The 17,307-nt window shown below is 45.6% G+C and overlaps 1 protein-coding gene across 1 annotated transcript in view; it reads left to right on the top strand.

Moving 5' to 3' along the window:
- The window catches only part of MPP1 (membrane palmitoylated protein 1), a 75,781-nt gene that overhangs the window by 44,226 nt on the left and 14,248 nt on the right, over positions 1 to 17,307 (top strand). Inside the window, exons 6-7 of the mRNA XM_027838961.1 lie at positions 4,258 to 4,454; positions 11,688 to 11,800. Of these exons, the coding sequence (XP_027694762.1) occupies positions 4,258 to 4,454; positions 11,688 to 11,800 (310 nt within the window). The remainder of the gene's footprint in view (positions 1 to 4,257; positions 4,455 to 11,687; positions 11,801 to 17,307) is intronic.

Below are 17,307 nucleotides of genomic sequence, written 5' to 3'. Positions count from 1 at the left end.
TCATCTCTGCCTGCCTCAGTTTCCTCATCTATAAAATGAGAATAATAACAGCACCTACCTTGGGTTGTTGTAAGGATCAAATGAGATGATAATTTGTGAAGTACTTAGCACAATGCCTGGCACTTAATAGATACTCTAGAAATTCTTCTTTTCCCTTCCCCGTTCATCCTGCAAACCAGAGAACTGAAGGTCGCTCTAGGAAGAAGTGAGGAAGAACAGAACCCAGTCAGCCTAGTCTAGGACTCCTTACCCTGACTTACCAGGCACAAGGGGCCACAGCTTTTGTCTGGGTATATATTCTCTTGCATATGAGGATTTTGTTCCTGGTGTTTCCTCCCCATGATTTCCTGAATTGGGTCAGCCTCTCCTGACTTCTCCTGGAAAGAGCTGCCCTCCTTCTACCTCGAAGCCCCCTCAGTACTGTGGGACCTTTGCTTGGTCTCACTGTCTCTCCCTCCAGGCAGTAAGTGGTAAGGGAGGATACCTTGGGATTCTGCTTGCCTACCTGGATTTCTCCTGTCCACCTGATCTCTGACGTATCCAATCCACTGCCAGGTTTTTTGAACCTGGAATATGTGACCTTTTCCTGTTTTCAGAGACTGATTCCAAGACTAGATTTGGGCCTTCGGGTGGTACCAAGTAGTGCCTCCAGTGTGTTACTCTGGCCCTCCCTCCTGTGAGTTCCCTGATGAGGAAGCTGATGATTCAAGGGTTGGGCCCATACTTCTCACTTTCATAATCATCTGGGAGGGGAGATCTTGCCAAGTAAAGCTGTACAAATTCAGCTTAGCCCATGGGACCAGGACCAGTGCAGTATATGGAGCCTGGCTTGGGTGAGGCCTGTGGAAAAGCCCATAGTAAGTTTTCTAAACTATCCATTCAAATCCAAGAAAAGGGTCCAGAAGGCTCCTGTGTTCCCTGAAGCCCTTCTATGATGCATTACTACAGTTGAAAGGCCCCCATGACTCCTACTCTAGTCCAGATTCTTGTGTCTCTCACTGGGCCTCACCTGTACCAAGCCTCCTTATTGGCCTCTCTGCCTCCAGTCTTTCCTCCTCTCTAATCCAGGCTTCATAGACTCCCAAAGTAATCTTCCTAAACCACAGATCTGACCATGTCACTCAGCAAACCCCAGGAGCTCTCTCTTACCTCTGAGATCAAATGCACATGAATGCTCTCTGGTGAGCATTCAGTCAGAGCTCTTTACAACCAAGCTGCAGGCTGCCTTTCCAGGCTTTCTTCAGGGCTTCACGCCCACCATACTGCCTTCTTGCTGCTTCCTGTATGTCCTATTCCATTTTAGCCCTCTAGGCCCGTGTACAAGCAGCCTCTTCTTAGCTCTTCTAGCTTCCGGCAAAGCTCAACACAAGCAGCATTTCTTAGGCAAGGCTTGTTCTGATTTTCTTCCCAATTGCAAATGCCCTCCCCACTGAAATCATTGCAGGTAGTCGATAAACCTTTACTAAGCACCTACTATGTGCCAAGCACTTGCTAAGCATTGGGAGTAAAAAGAAAGGTAAAAGATAGTCCCTGCTCTCAGGGAGCTCACAGTGTAATGGGATGACCACATGCAAACAACCCATACTAACAAGCTGTAGTGTAGATGGGATTAATTGGAAATACTCAACAGAGGGAATGCACTAGCGTTAAAGGGGACCAGGAAGAATTTCCTGGAAAATGTGGAATTTGAAGCCAGGAGGCCGAGGTGAGGAAGGAGAGCATTCCTGGCAGGGGGCACAGACAGGGAAAATGCCTTAAGTTGGGAGATGGAGATTCTTGTTCAAGGAGAGCAAGGAGGTTAGTATCACTGTAGAATATGAGGGTGGGGATGGATAGGAGGGGACCAGGTTCTGAAGGGCTTTGAACGCTAGAGAATTTTGCATTTGATCTTGGAGTTGATAGGGAGCCACTGGAGTTTATTAATGGGGGGGGGGGGGTTAGGGGATGGATATGGTCAGACAGGCTCTTTAGGAAGATCACTTTGACAGCTGAGTGGAGGATGGGCTGGAGTGAGTGGGGAGAGTCTCAGGCAGTCAGATTTACCCAGGAGTGAGGTGATAAGGGCCTGCCCCAGGGTGGCAGCCATGTCGGAGGAGAGATGTCAGGAAGGTAAAGTCAACAGATTGGATCTGGGGAGGAATGATGGTTTAGGAAGACACCTAGCTTGGGAGCCTGGGGGACAGGGAGGTTAGCAGCCCCCTGAACAGACAGGAATGGGGAAAGTGTGGGCGGGGAGGGCTTCAGGGGAAAGAGAGTAAGTTCAGTTTGGGACATGTAGAGTTGGAGGTGTTGATGGGACATCGATTGCATTTGAGTGCACATTCTCTCCAATAATGATAATATAGTGCTTGCAGATTTGCAGCATACATTCTATACATTGTTTTTGATCTTCTCTTGGAAGTTATGTGTTGTTATTATCCCTATTTTACAGAAGAGAAAAAAAACCAAGGGTCCCACAGCTAGTAGGTATCTGAGGCAGCATTAGAATTTAGGTCTTCCTGATTCCAAGTTCAATACTGTCTACTAAAACCAAACTGCCTTGACATTATGGGAGCATAGAGAACCTACTATGTGCCATGTGCTGTGCTCTAAGAGCTTTACAAATCTTATCTCATTAGATCCTCACAACAACCCTGGGAGGGAGGTGTTGTTATCATCCCTATTTTGTAGTTGAGGAAACTGAGAGAGACAGTGGTTCAGTGATTTGCCGAGGGTCACCCAGCTAGTGTGTCTGAAGCTCCTGTATCCCTAGCACACAGCTCAGTACTAGGCACAGAGTAAATACTTAACAAATGCTGCTGTCCCCTGTGTCACATTGGCTAAGCACAGCACAACTGAAGTTGGTCCCAAGTGGTTCTGTATCTGTACCTAGCACTATGGGATGGGAGAGGTAGGTGTGGGGATGGGGGAGAGTGGTCAAGATAGTCCAGGACCTGAGCTCTAGAGCCACCTCCCAGGCTATCTTAGTCGAACCTCCTCATTTTACCAAGGAGGAAACTCATACCCAGAGAGGTCAAGTGATTTGGCCAAAGTTACATAGGTAGTGAGTTGCATTGTTGGGATTTGAACTCAGGTCCAGTGACCCCCAGGTTTGATCTTTTAATCAGTTTTGTCCTTCTAGGAGCTGAGATGGAGACAGTCCAGAGGTAGAAAGCCTTGTTTGAGGCCAGATTACTCAGTTTAGGAGACTTCGAGGGATAACTAGGGCAGAGAGAGGAGCAGCTAGATTGGGATCAGCCGGGAAGGGGGTTGTGAAGCCTAGTTCCCAGCTGGCCATGTCACAGCTGGATGGTGGCAGGAAGGCTGGGATCCTCCTCCCCGTGTGAGCTGTTCCTCCCTGGCTCTGGCCTAGGATGGGCATTTCCCAGTCTGATGAAAGTCTATAAACTGAAGAGGCTGTGGGGCAGGGCCAAGTGGTCATTGGCCTATACCATTGAAGCCGGGTTCCAATGGGGATAGATCCATGGCAGTGAAATAGTTCCTGCCCATAAGGAGCCGACATTCTCTTGGAGGGAAACGTGTTCACAGATCCATAAATACCCATTTCCTGGATTAGAGAGCACAGGAGGTTAGGTTGGTTTGGGGCTGACGTTGGAGAATGATCTCCCATTAGGGTTAGGGTCCTTGTTTCTGTAGCACTCAAAAGTTGGCATGTATTATCTTGTTCCTCCTAACAACTCTGGGAAGTAGGAGCCGTTATAATCCTATTTAACAGGTGAGAAAACTGAGGCAGAGAGTGGCTCAGTGACTTATCCAGGATCACCCAGCTAGTAAGTGTTTGCGGTAGAATTTGAACTCGGGTCTTTCTGATTCCAAGAGCAGTGCTCTCTGACACCTAACTGCCTTTCACTGTACTGGAGGCACAAGGTCTGAGTGAGAAGGGTCAGCCTACCACTTCTTCTTGGGGTAGAGCTCAGAGGGTTTCTGGTTGCTCATTTGTAAGATGACTAGCTTATCTTGGAAGTGATTTCCAGATCCCAAATTCGAGCTAAGACCGAGCTCTGGATAGGGCATGCTGGCCATCACCATCCTTGCTCTAGTGCTGCTGCTGGAGTGTGGGACTGCTTGGGCAGCAGTGGGGTGGTCTAGAGTGTGACTGATGGGGAGGCACTTGCCCCCTTGGGGATTGGGGAATGGCAAATGCTAGAATCCCTAGCAGGACTTTGCTGCAGGGCAAGGCAGCCTGGGGCTTTTTTCTTCCAAGCCTGGAATAGCTTTCTTCAGTTGACCTCCCCCCTCCCCAACTTTGTTGTGCAGATGTTCATGAGGGCCCAGTTTGATTATGATCCCCAGAAGGATCCCCTGATCCCCTGCAAGGAAGCAGGCCTGAAGTTCGCCACAGGAGACATCATTCAGATCATCAACAAGGACGACAGCAATTGGTGGCAGGGCAGGGTAGAAGGCTCTGCCAGGGAGGCTGCGGGCTTGGTCCCCTCTCCGGAGCTGCAAGAGTGGTAGGTCAGGGGGGCCCCAGAGGCAGGTGCACTCATCTCAGCCCAGAAAACATTGAGCAAGTGCCTGCTAGGTGCCAGGGCTTGGCATGCAGAGGCCCCAAGGGAACAGTCTGTGTGCCCACTAGGAGTTCCCGTACGGGGAGAAATAAACACAACAGTGTATGTGTGGGGGGGAGGGGCAAGGCTAGAGACATCCCAACCCTGTGAGCAGAAAGGATGGAGGATGGGGCAGGACAAGGTGATGAGATGCAATTCAGTGTGTTAGAGCTGGTCATCAAATCCAATTCCATCACTGTACAGGGGAGGAAACTGAGGTCCAGAGAGCTGGTGACTCGGCCAAGGTCACGCAGGTTAATTGAACACAGGTCGTTTGACTCTAGATTCAGCCAACTCAGATGGGGACATTTCAACTCACTTGGGCTAAAAAGGTTACATGCCCAAGAGGATGGTAGAGAGAAGCTTACTGACCTGTAACATCTCGTGAAAATGTTTCCATCAAAAAAGCTTAGGGGTGGGACAGCTCGGTGGATAGAGCACCGGCCCTGGAGTCAGGAGGACCTGAGTTCAAATCTGGCCTCAGGCACATAACACTCACCAGCTGTGTGACCCTGGGAAAGTCACTTAACCCCATTGCCTAGCCAAAAAAAAAAAAAAAAAAAAAGCTTAGGGGTCAGAGAGTTCGAATCCTCCCTCCTCTTCTTCCTGCCCAGGGTCTGTAATATTCATCAACGGGGCTGTCACTCTAGAGTGCCTTAAGTCTTGTAGAGTACTTTCCTCACTATAGTTTTGTACCTTTCCCCTTTCTGGGCCTCAGTCTCCTCTCCTGTAAATTGAATGGGTTGGCCTCGCTAATTTCCAAGCTCCCTTCCACTTCAGAGCTCTCTGGTCTGTGTGTTTGGGGAGAAGGCAAAGTCACTACTCTGAGTTTACCTTTCACTGGAGCAGCTTGTGGTTAAGTCCGGAGAGACCTGGGTTCAAATTTTGATGCTGCTACTTTTGAACCTTGCCCAGTCAACAAGGATTTATTTATTTGCTTACTTGCTTATTTATATTAATTTATTTTAAACTTAAATACACAATAAGAAAAAGAAACATAAACTTAAATATGGAAACTTAAATACAAAATAAGAAAAGAAAAAAAGCATTGCTATGTGCCTAGCAGAACATGAGAGGATTCAAAATATGTAACAATAAATTTCCATTTCAAGAAAGCCTATATAATAAATACTATGCATTGCATTCAGAGCTGTCCATCTTTTTTTTGCTTCCTTGTAAGTTTTCTTTTGTTCTCTGCTGTGCATTTTTTACTTTGTTCTTTTTTACCCTTTCCTCCCCACCTCCCTCAAGAAGGCTACAATTAAGCACAGGTATATTTATACACACATGTACACATATACATACACACATCTATATACATACATATACAAACACATATACACATATATACATACATACACTTACATATACTTAGTCTATAATCATACTCATATATAGACATATACATTCATATCCATCTATATAAGACTGTACCATACTTACTTGTCCTCTGTTTCTCTGAGGGTGGATAACATCTTCTTTTATAAGTCCAAATCTTTCCATATTTTTCTAAGTCCACCAACTCATCATTTCCTACACCACAGCAATAGTCCAACCTTATACTATGTAGTTATTTTAAATAGTCTGAAACAATATTGATTAGTAAGGCTAACATATAGTGTAGTTTCCCTATTTTTCTCTTTTGATTAAATCTGTTTTAGCTTTAACTTTGTCTGAGGTCATGATTACTACTCCTGTTTTCTTTTTTGCCTAATAAGTTCTGTTCCTGATCTTTATTTTATGTTTTTGTATATCTCTTATTTCCTATCCCTCCTGACTCCTCTATTTTACCTCTATCCACTACCTTGCCCTCCTATTACTTAACCTCCCCTCCCCTCTCCCCAGGATCCCTCCATTAGCCTTTTATTTCTTTTTTTTTTCCCCTTTGTATCCCCAGTTCTTAGCATGAGGCTTTGCATATTTTTTTTATTAATTTATTTTGATTTATCAATAATCACTTCCAATATGCTTTTGAGTTTAAAATTTTTCTCCCCCTTCCTCCCCACCAACCTCCCTAAGATGGTGCATAATCTGATATAGCATAAGCCTTTTATTTCTTTCTGAATTTAGAAGACCTTATACCCTTATAGATATATATGATATATGTATTGTTCCCTCTTAAACTCATTCATGATGAAAGTAGGATTCCAGAACTACCAACCCTCCTCCCCCATCTAATTCCTCTGTGTCAGTCCTTCCTGTTACACCTTGTTTATATAAGATAATTATTCTTTTTACCTTTTCCTAAACAGTTTTATTTTTTGGAATCATATCATACTCAGGTCTACCCCAATATTTTTTTTTCACTACCCAATTACTAACAATAATCTTAGACATATGCTTTACATTTCCTCATATAAAAAGTAAACAGTCTGTCCTTATTGAGTCCGTTGTAATTAGTCTTTGATATGTACCTTATGTTTCTCTTGGATCTTATATGTCAAATCTTCTATTATTTCAGTGTTGTTTTTTTTTTTTAAACAAACTCCTGAAAGTCTGGCAATTCATTAGACGTCATTTTTTTTTCCATTCAGGATTATGCTTAACTTTGGGGGATATGATATTTTTGGCTGAATCCCCAGTTCTTTTGTTCTTTGATATATAGTGTTCCAACACCTTTGGTCTTTTAGTGTCCCTGATGCTAGGTCTTGTGTGATTATAACTGTGGTACTGCGATATTTAAATTGTTTTTTGCTTGTTGCTCATACTATTTTCTCCTTGAGCTGGGGGTTTCAGAATTTGACTATGATATTCCTGTAGGTTTTCCTCTGAGGATCTCTTTCAAGAGGTGATCAGTGGATTTTTTCTATTTCTACTTTACCCTCTTGTTCTAACACTTCAGGACAATTTTCTTTGTATTATTGTGTCAAGATTCTTTTTTTTTTATCATAGCTTTCAGGTAGTCTGATTATTCTTGTGTTTTCTCTTCTTGATCTGTTCTCCAGTTCAGTTGTTTTTCTTTTGAAATGTTTCACATTCTCTTCTATTTTTCATTCTTTATATTTTGTTTTATTATTTCTTGGTCTCTTATAACTTTGCTGGCTTCCCCTTGTCCAATTCTGATTTTCAAGGAGTTCCTTAAGATTCTGAATCTCCTTTTCTAATTGGTTAACTTTCTTTTCATAATCTTGTTTTTCTTGGATTTTAAAAAATTTTTCCTCGATCTCTCTCACTTGATTTTTAAAGTCTTTTTTAAGTTTTTCTCTGAATTCTTTTTGGACAGCTGACCATTTGACGTTACTCTTTGGGGTAGGAGAGGCTTTCTTTGCTTCAGTATCCTCCTCTGAAGATGAACTCCGGTCTTCTCTATTCCCATAGTAACTTTCTATGGTTAGATTCTTTCTCCTTTGCCTACTCTTTTTTTTTTTTTTTAATTTGTAGCAGCTTATTTTTTGTAATCACCTCTAGACCTGGGGTATGAGGAGTGGTGCCTTTGGCCTCAGATCCTCTCCTCTGGCCTGGAACCAAAACCAAGAACTCCGCCCTCCTGTAAGTGCCCACAGCCAGTGGAGTCCCGGCCCCATTGCTTCTGCACTCACTGGCAGTATGCTGGTTCCTTCTCCCCCAGGGCCACATCTAGCCAGCACAGCTGGGCCTGGCATCCCTTATTAGGAGAGGTTCCCTCAATCTTCCCCAGGTGCAGACACCCAACTCCCCACACTGTCTGGGAGGTAGAAGTTCCTGTGGCTGGGGCTGAGGTTACCTCCCAACCCAGCTAGCCCCAAGGTTCACCAATTGCTGTTTCAGCAGAACTAGCCTGGAGGTGTTTACTCTTCACTGGAACCAAACCTTTCTTCTTATCTTCTTTGATTGTCCCAGGAAGACCACTGTTATGCCCCAATTCTTGTTTATTTTTACTGCTCTATATTCACCCTAAGGCGAATATTTTATCTTGTTTGTGGGAGAAATCTGGAGAGCTTGGAATTATCTGACCTATTTCACAATCTTCCCAGAATTCTCTCAGCAAGCATTTATTAAGTGCTCTGGACCTCACTTTCCTTTTCTGAAAAATGAAAAGAGTTGGACTCAATAGTCTCTGAGGATCTTTTTGGCTGTAGATCTGGGATGGTATGTGTGACTATGGAAAAGTCACTTAACCTCTGGGCCTCAGTTTCCTCATCTGTTAAGTGAGAATATTAAAAACTAAGGCTATCTTAGTATAGAATCATAGAGTTGGAGCTTGAAGAGACCTCAGCAAGTCATTGATTCCAACCCCCTCATGTTCACAGATGAAGAAACTAAGGCCCAGAGAGGTGGTAACTTGCCCAAGGTCACACAGGTAATCAGTCAATCAGTAAGCATAAGTGTCTACTGTGTGCCAGGAGTGACTATGCTAAGACATGGGGAAACAAAAAGAGGCAAATGACAGTCCCTGCCTTCAAGGAGCTTACAATTTAAGTAAGTAGTAAGCAGCAGTGTCAGAATTGGAACCCAAGTTCCCTGACTTACAAAAGTCCCTTTTTGGGGGGTGGGGGTGGGGGGAGGCAATCGGAGTTAAATTACTTGCCCAGGGTCACACACACACACACACACACACACAGCTAGTAAGTGCCTGAGACTGAATTTGAACTCAGGTCTTACCTGACTGCAGGGCATGTGCTCTGTCCACTGCAGCGCCGTCTAGCTGCCCCTCCAACGTTATTTTTCAAATCAATGTTTCTTTTTTGTTATTCTAAACTCTACAAACACCAACAACATGAGCATTTCCCTACACAGAGAGGAGATTGTGCATGAAATTGTAAATCTCTGTTATGTAGAGCTGTTTTTTAAAAGTAACTAATACATAGGATCAGTTAGTCCCAAGGCTGTTTCATTTGTCTGTGTTTCCCTCTGAGCCTCCTTCTGATCAATTCTGTGTTCTTTTTGTAATTGTTCATTGATGATCTTTTTTTTTTTTTAAGGCGATTGGGGTTGAGTGACTTGCCCAGGGTCACACAGCTAGAACGTGTCAAATGTTTTGTCTGAGGCCGGATTTGAACTCAGGTCCTCCTGACTTCAGGGCCGGTGCTCTATCCATTGCACCACCTAGCTGCCCCCATTGATGATCTTGTCATTTCAGTTTTTCTGCTTCATTATCATTAACCCTCTGCTCCCAGCCCCCCCCCCCAAAAAAGCTCTAAGTAACCAATAAGCCCAGAACCACCCACATATCCACACTGGCCATGTCTGAGAATGGGCCTCATTCTGGGCCTCTAATTCATCACCCGCTGTCAAGAGGCCAAATCCCATATTCTCTTCATTGTGTTATACTGTCTCTGTTTAGCTCATCCCCAGAAGACAGAGTCAGGAACAAGTTTCAAAGTTTGGGCTTTGATGTCAGGAAAAACTTTAGGCTGTCCCAGAATTGCCAGGTTATCTTAGAATGGCCTGGGCTGCCTCCGGAAGCCACGAGTTTCCCTTCCTTGGGACTTCCAGCAGAGGTTAGACAATCACTTGTTTTGTTTTGTTTTTTTTTTTAGGCAATTGGTATTAAGTGACTTGTGCAGGGTCGCACAGCTAGTAAGTCAAGTGTTTGGTCTGAGGTTGGATTTGAACTCAAGTCCTCCTGACTCCAGGGCCAGTATTCTAGCCACTGTGCCACCCAACTGCCCCCGACAATCACTTGTGCATGAGAGTGAGGATTCCTTCTAGGTGTGAGTTAGAGTAGATAACCATAAAAGTCATCTGACTCTTTGAGTCTGTGAATGAGGAAAACCTGCATTGATATTCTGCTTCTGCTACTGACCAGCTGCTTAGCCCTGGCTCAGTCTCTCTGCCTCATTTTCCTCATCTGTAAAAGGGAGACGGGGGCCAATCCATCCTGTAATATTGTAGTGATTGAGAGGGCTCCTTTACCTGGACCTAAAATGTGCCTTACCTGCTTTTGCATTTATTAGATTGCTCTATGTTCTAAATGCTGACTGTATGTCTAACTGAAGGTACGCAGTTGCTTTTTCCTGTATTAGAAATGAGGAGCTGAGGTGAGAGACTTAAGGGCACTTCTCGTGATGATCAGCCTCACAAAGGTGCCAAAGCAGATTTCTCAGATACCCAAGGCCTTGGGGCCCCGTCTCATCCTTGGTTGACCCCTGTCTTGCAGACATGCCTAACTGGCTGGCTTTCTCTCCCCCCATCTATCTCTCCCTGCATGCAGTCACACAGCTGCTCTTAGCTCACCCTGGCAGCTGAATCGCTTACTTTTGTCTCAAAGCCTTCCACTGCTCAATGCCAGTTTCCAGGACTGTACATCTGACTGTGTCCCCGAAGCCGCTTCCCCTCTCCTGCTTCCAGCCTCATCAAAGCTGCTTGTTTCCTGTCCTTTGTGTAGCTAGCTTCCTTAAGTCCAAAACTCTAGAAATGCTCCTTTATGTTTACTGATGCTTTGAGATCCATCACTCTGAAAAAAGAGCACAAACTCCCTCAGTGTCCAGAAATGAATTTGATTGGCAGCTAGGTGGCTCAGTGGATAGATCTCCAGCCTTGGAGTCAGGAGGACCTGAGTTCAAATCCAACCTCAGACACTTGACACTTACTAGCTGTGTGGCCCTGGGCAAGTCACTTAACCCCTATTGCCTCACCAAAAAGGAAAAAAAAAAAAAAGAAATGGAATGATCCAACCTCCTTGTGGTCCTGGCTGTGCCCCAGCGGTACCTGCCTTGCTTAACCAGCGGTCAGGGTTGGGCTCCCACCTGCCCTCTTTCTGAACACTGATTGTCCTTCTTCTTCAAAGAGCACTTCCCCCCCCCCATCTGCCATGAGGTCTGGCAATGTCTGAGTGAGGAGAGAAGGGGAGATGGGAGGGAGCAGGGACAGCTAACACCTTGAACCTTCCAATGACTCTGTGGGGACACTGAGAGGAGCCAAGAAAAGGCTGTTGAGTGACTGTGGGACAGTTAGAGCTGTAGCTTGTCCTGGGCCATTCTCTTTGTGGGGCTCTATCCCTCTCCCCACCCCTAGCCCCAGTCTTGTGCTTACTTCAGAGAGGGGAGAGGGGGAAGGAGGAAAAAAACCCCTAGGTGGTGGCAATGAAAAAGGAAGATGGCTGGCAGTCATTGGCACTTTTGGAGGGCCTGAGCAAGGGGGGAATGTGGGTGGGGAGGTTGAACCCTCAGCCACCCACCATCCCCCACTGAGTGTTTTTGGGCTTGGTTCCCCCAGGAGAGTGGCGAGTGTGGCCCAGTCAGCCACTGGGGCCGAGTCCCCGAGCTGCAGCCCGTTCGGGGGGAAGAAGAAGAAGTACAAAGACAAGTACCTGGCGAAACACAGCTCAAGTAAGCCAGGGGACCCCCCCCCCCACGTCCCCTCCACCCTTCCCCAGAGAGCCCTCCTCCTCAGGGCCAGCCTCTTTCTTCCTTGGGAGGCAGTGTGGGATGGGAATTGCATGGGACTCCACACCTCTCTCTGGACTATCTGCTGCCACCAGCTGGGTGGTGAGTGAAGCTCAGAGGCAGATGCCTGGAGGCTCACTTCCTGTCTGCCCTGCCAATTCAGTGCCCCAACTACCCTTTTAAGCACCCCCTCAGCTGGTAAGTTGCAGCAGAGGCAGTAAGAGGACAATCCTCCTTACCCTTGAGGAAAGCATAGACCCAAAGAAAAGAGCACTTACCTCCCAGGCTTGTTGTGAGGATCCAGTGAGGTCGTGTGTGTGGGGAAAGGGTTCTGAACCTCCCAAAAGTCAGACATCTTAGGGTGGTTATGACCCCTTTTCCTTCCCACTTGGGGACAAGGCTCTCTGTCTGCCATTCTCAGAGAATGGCCCACATTTCTCTGGCAATCTAAGGTTTGCCAAGTGCTGACTGATGTCATCCCATTGGAACCCTGCATCGATTCAGGAGGTAAGTAAAGCCCCTTAGCAGCCCCTTTTGTTTTTATGGTTTAGGATGCTGGGGCTCACCAAGGTCACTTGCCCAGGGTTATATGCCTGAGGCACGATTGGAACCCAGGCCTTCCTTGTTCTCAAGTCCAGCACCCTATCTGCTATTGGGCAGGTGTGCAAGTAGGCGGCTGAAGGGTCCCCTTCTCAGAAGAATAAAATAAAACATATAGATTGACAAAGGAAACCAATTATATCGAAATTCAGTGATCGGAGTATTAAAAACAAACCCCCAAGTTCACGGAGCCTAGGTTCAAAGGAACCTGCTCTAGGGAAGATTTGAAGTCAGAGAATCTAAGTCTAAATCATGGATTTCCTACTGGGTAGTACTGCTCATGTGACCTTGGGTGGGCTTACAGAGCAGTCATTGGGCACTGATAGGGGATGGGGATACAAGGGTCCCGACCTCAAGGAGATTCCTTTCTCCTGGAAGCTACAACCTAGAGCTATCTGAATAAATAGAAGGCATTTGGATGAAGGAGAAAGAGTAGCATCTGGGGGGGCGGGCAGGAAAAGCTTCATAAGAGAGGTAGAATTGAAGAGGTAAGGAGCATTCCAGGTTGAGGGGACAAGCTGGGCAAAGATGCTTGACAATCATTCTCTCCTCTTATTGCACTAATAGACCATTTGGGGAGTAATTTGAAATGCCTCGAAAAAGCAGGTTTTAGGCAGATTGTATACCTCTGTAAACGCCAGGCTAAAGACTTCGTATTTTATCATAGAGGCAAGAGGGAACCAACAAAGATCTTTTTAGCAGGGAAATGACATGGTCAAATATGTTTTAAGAGTATTTCTTGGTCTGCTAGGGGGCGCCACAGTGCACTGGGCTTGGAGTCAAGGAGACCTGATTGAATTCAGATATGACCTCAGACACCTCCTAACTGTGTGACCCTGGGCAAGTCACTTAATGTCAGTTTGCTCCACTGTAAAATGGGGATCATTTTAGATAGCCCCTGCCTCCCAGGGTTGTCATGAGGATCAAATGAGATCATATTTGCAAACTTTAAAGCTCTCTGTAAATGTGAGCTACTATTATTGTTATCATTGTTGTTGTTATTGGATGGAATGGTAAGGACAGAGACTGGGAGCAGGGAAGCCAATTAGTAGGCTCTAATAAAAAGTGGGCAAGGATTGATGAGAGCCTGAATTAGGGTTGTGGCCATGTGAGTAGAGAGAAGGGGACTGATGTGGAGACCTAGAACTGATGACATTTGACAACTGAATGGCTTGGGGGGGGTGAAATTAAGGGGAGGGGGAAGAATCAAAGATGAATCAATTTCAGGTTGAAATCTGGGAGACCAGAAGTATGGTGGTACCCTCAACAGAAATGAGGCAGTTGAAGAGAAAAGATCATGTGTTCTGATTTGGACATATTGAGTTTGAGTTAGCAATGAGGCATCTAGCTAGAAATGTGCAGCAAGCATTAGGTGGTCTGGGCCTGGATTTCAGGAGAGAAAGTCCGTCTAGGTATATCAGTTTGAGAGAGACAATGGAGCTCAGAGGAACTGATGAGCTCACTTGTGGGGAGAATAGTGAGAGAAGAGAAGGACAAGGTCAAGGTTCTAGGAAGCCAACATCCATGCTTGCAGTGGGGGTTAGGAGTAGATGCAGTGAGGGAGACTGAGAAGGAGCAGTCAGAGAAGGAGGAGGAGAGCCAGGGGAAAGCAGGGTTGTGGAAGCATGGGGAGTTTTGGGGGATGGGGAGGGTGCTTCAAATAGGTGCTTTACAGTGTCAGAGGTTGCCGAAGTCAAGTAAGATAGAGAAATTTTCCAAGATCGTTGTTTTTTTTTTGGGGGGGGGGGGGGGGGGGGGGGGGAGATCATTGGTTTTATCAGGTCACTGATAGAGAGAAATGTTTTGGAGCCAGATTGCAAAGAGTTGAGAAATGAGCAGGAAGTAATCCACTGGAGATAATACATGGAGATGTGTCTTTCTAGGAGTTTGGCTGTGAACAGAAGAAAAACTCTAGTTTGATAGCTTGAAGGGATGGCGAGATCAAATGAAATTTTTGGTTTGTTTTTAAAGGATCAGGGAGAACTATCTATGTATGGAGCCAGTGGAAGTGATTGCAGGGCAGAGGGAAGGAATGAGGGCCAAAGTCCTCGAGGAAATGAGATGGGAGTGGGGTGGGATCAAGGACACAGGGATTGATGCTGGCATTGGAAAAAGAAAGGCTACCCTTTCATTGCAGACAGGAGTGAATGAAGGAGCGGAGAAGAGTTTTTGACTTGGGGAGCAGAGGGGAAGTGGGAGCTCACAAGAGAGACTTGAGTTTTCTTAGTGAGGTAGAAGGCTAGTCCTGTGCTAGGAAAAAACAGCGAAGGAAGGGGTAGGTGGTGGCATTTTCTCTGGCTGGCCATCCCACATGTCTGGAATGCTCTCCCTCTTCATCGTCATCTGGCTTCCTGGCCAAAATCCCACCTTCCTCAGGAAGAGGGGAGGATTTGGTTGGCTTTAGGAGAGAAGAGGTATGCAACAGCTGCAGCAAGGAGTGTGATAGAGTTAATTGGGATAAGGATCAAAGGATAAAAGACAAAAGAATTTCTATGTAGCGTCTGGGCCCAGTTGAAGTCAGGTCATATAAACTGTTAGTGAACTTCCCCCATCGGTGTTCATCACTCTATGAGTGGGAGCAAAGAAGGCAGATGTGGGTCACCCCAAGATGGAGTTTGACAAGGTATGAACAGCAGAAGGACATGGGATCACAGGATTCATGGGGAGCAAACAGTGTATGATTGATCAAAACTGAGAGGAGGAAAAGGAGGCTAGAATAGACTATATGGACCCAGAAAACAGGGAGGAGTGAGAGGCTGGTGGCCATGGTAAGTCTAAAGAACAGGCTTAGGAGAGATGAGACAGACAGAGGGAGAGATGGAAGGGTAGGAGGCTGTGATCAGAACTGAGGATTGTGGAGGTGGAATCGTTATGGGGAAAGGTAAGTTCAAAGGGATCTCTGTGGAGGGTGGAGGTTGATAACCGGTGTGTTTGAGAACATGAAAGTCCCAGAATATGAGAGCAAGGGATGAGGGGTAGAGCAGAACGTGATGAGCAGTGTCACTGATCTTCCCCCTTCCTAGGCCTGTAAAATGGGGGTGTAGTGTATTCACAAGAACAAACCCCAAAATCGGAAATAGTTTTAGAAAGAAATTTATGAGGTCTTTTGGTAGAGAAGAGAGAGCCAGAAAGAAGGGGTGACTCCCTCCCCCAGGTTCTGGAAGACTTACATTATATAGGACTTTGACAAAGGTTTCTGCACACGAGTCACACATAAAGCATCTGACAAAGCTATCCTATACGAATCACATGTGAATCACATGGGCTTCAGTTAAGCAATTTCACTGAGAGGGCAGCTGGACAGCCAGGTAGATTGAGACAGATAGGAGTAGATGTAAAAATAAAATTTGGATGAGGCTAGAACTCAAAAGGAAACCAAGACACCAGCTTGGGTGGACCCCAAACAAGAATGCTTTGGGGAGATCCAGCGCCTCAGGGATCCCAAAATTCCTTGTAGCCATCTCCAGCATTCCTAGAGAGTTATTGAGGTCAGGCAACATTCTGGGAGCAAGCAGTCTCTAAGCATCTAAAGTCGGATTTAAACAGAATAGTAATTCATTTTCTGAACAACATAATCAAGCTTTCTTTCCACAAATGCAAGAACATAAATGACTTGCACTACTTAGGAGAAAGGACTCTCTATTTGATAAGAACTACTAGGGAAACCGGGAAGTATTTTGGCCCTAAATAGGCTTGGACTAGCGGGTTCTATCATATACCACAGTACATTTCAAAGTCCATCAATAGATATTGATTAAGTACCTCAGTGCTAAAGACAGGAGCTCACAGTCTAATGGGAGAGGACAACCATGTACCAACAAGTGAAATACAGGATAAATTGGAAATCAATAAGAAAGAAGGCACTTCCACATTAATGGGGATCAGGAAATGTTTTTCCTGGAGAAGGTGGGATTTTAGCTGGACTTGAGGGAAGTCAGGAGGTAAGGATGAGGAGGGAGAGCATTCCAGCCATGGGGGACAGCCAGGGCAAAGGCCTAGAGTCGGAAATGGGGTGTATTGTTCATGGATCAAGAGTGTGGGAGGGGGATGAGGTGTAAGAAGATTAGAAAGGTGGGGGAGGGGCAAGCTATGAAGGGCTTTGAATAGAGGACTTTATATTTGACCTTGGCATTGATAGGAAGCCACTGAAGTCTTATTGAGTGGGGGTGGGGGGGTGACGTGGTCAGACCTGCTCTTTAGGAAAATCACTTTGACAGCTGAGTGGAAGGTGACCGAATGGGGTGAGGTGGAAGGAGACTATTGTAATAATCCAGGCATGAGGAGAGGAGGACATGCACCAGTGTGGGGGCAGTGTCAGGAGGGAAAGGAGAATCATTTAAGAGATGTTATGAAGATAAAGTTGATGGCCTTAGCCGCAGATCAAATGTAGGTGGGGTGAAGCATCAAGGATGACACCTAGGTTTTAAGCCTAGTTGGCTGGAAGGATGGTGGTGCCCTCAATGATAATAGGAATGTTCCAAAGAGGGCAAGATTTGGACAGAAAGATGATGAGTTCTGTTTTGGGTATTTTGAGTTTGAAGTGTCTACAGGACATCAATTTGGAGATGTCTGAAAGGCAGTTAGAGATTCAGAGTTGGAGATCAGCAGAGAGATTGGAGCTGCATAAGTAGACCTGAGAATCATCAGCATAGAGATGGTCATTGAATCCGTGGGAGCTGATGAGATCCCCAAGTGACAGGGGCCAAAGAGAAGAGGGCCTAGGCTGGATATGGAACCTATGTATAAATGGTGAAATCATGAAAATATTTTGGGGAAAGATAGATGGAACTATGTTTCATAATTTTGCGAAGTAAAAATTTTTTTAAATTGTTTTTTTTATATCATATATA

The sequence above is a fragment of the Vombatus ursinus genome, unplaced genomic scaffold, assembly GCF_900497805.2.
Source record: "Vombatus ursinus unplaced genomic scaffold, bare-nosed wombat genome assembly UNPS02014831.1, whole genome shotgun sequence".
Classification (NCBI taxonomy): Eukaryota; Metazoa; Chordata; class Mammalia; order Diprotodontia; family Vombatidae; genus Vombatus; species Vombatus ursinus.
This window is presented reverse-complemented; position numbering and strand designations above follow the sequence as displayed.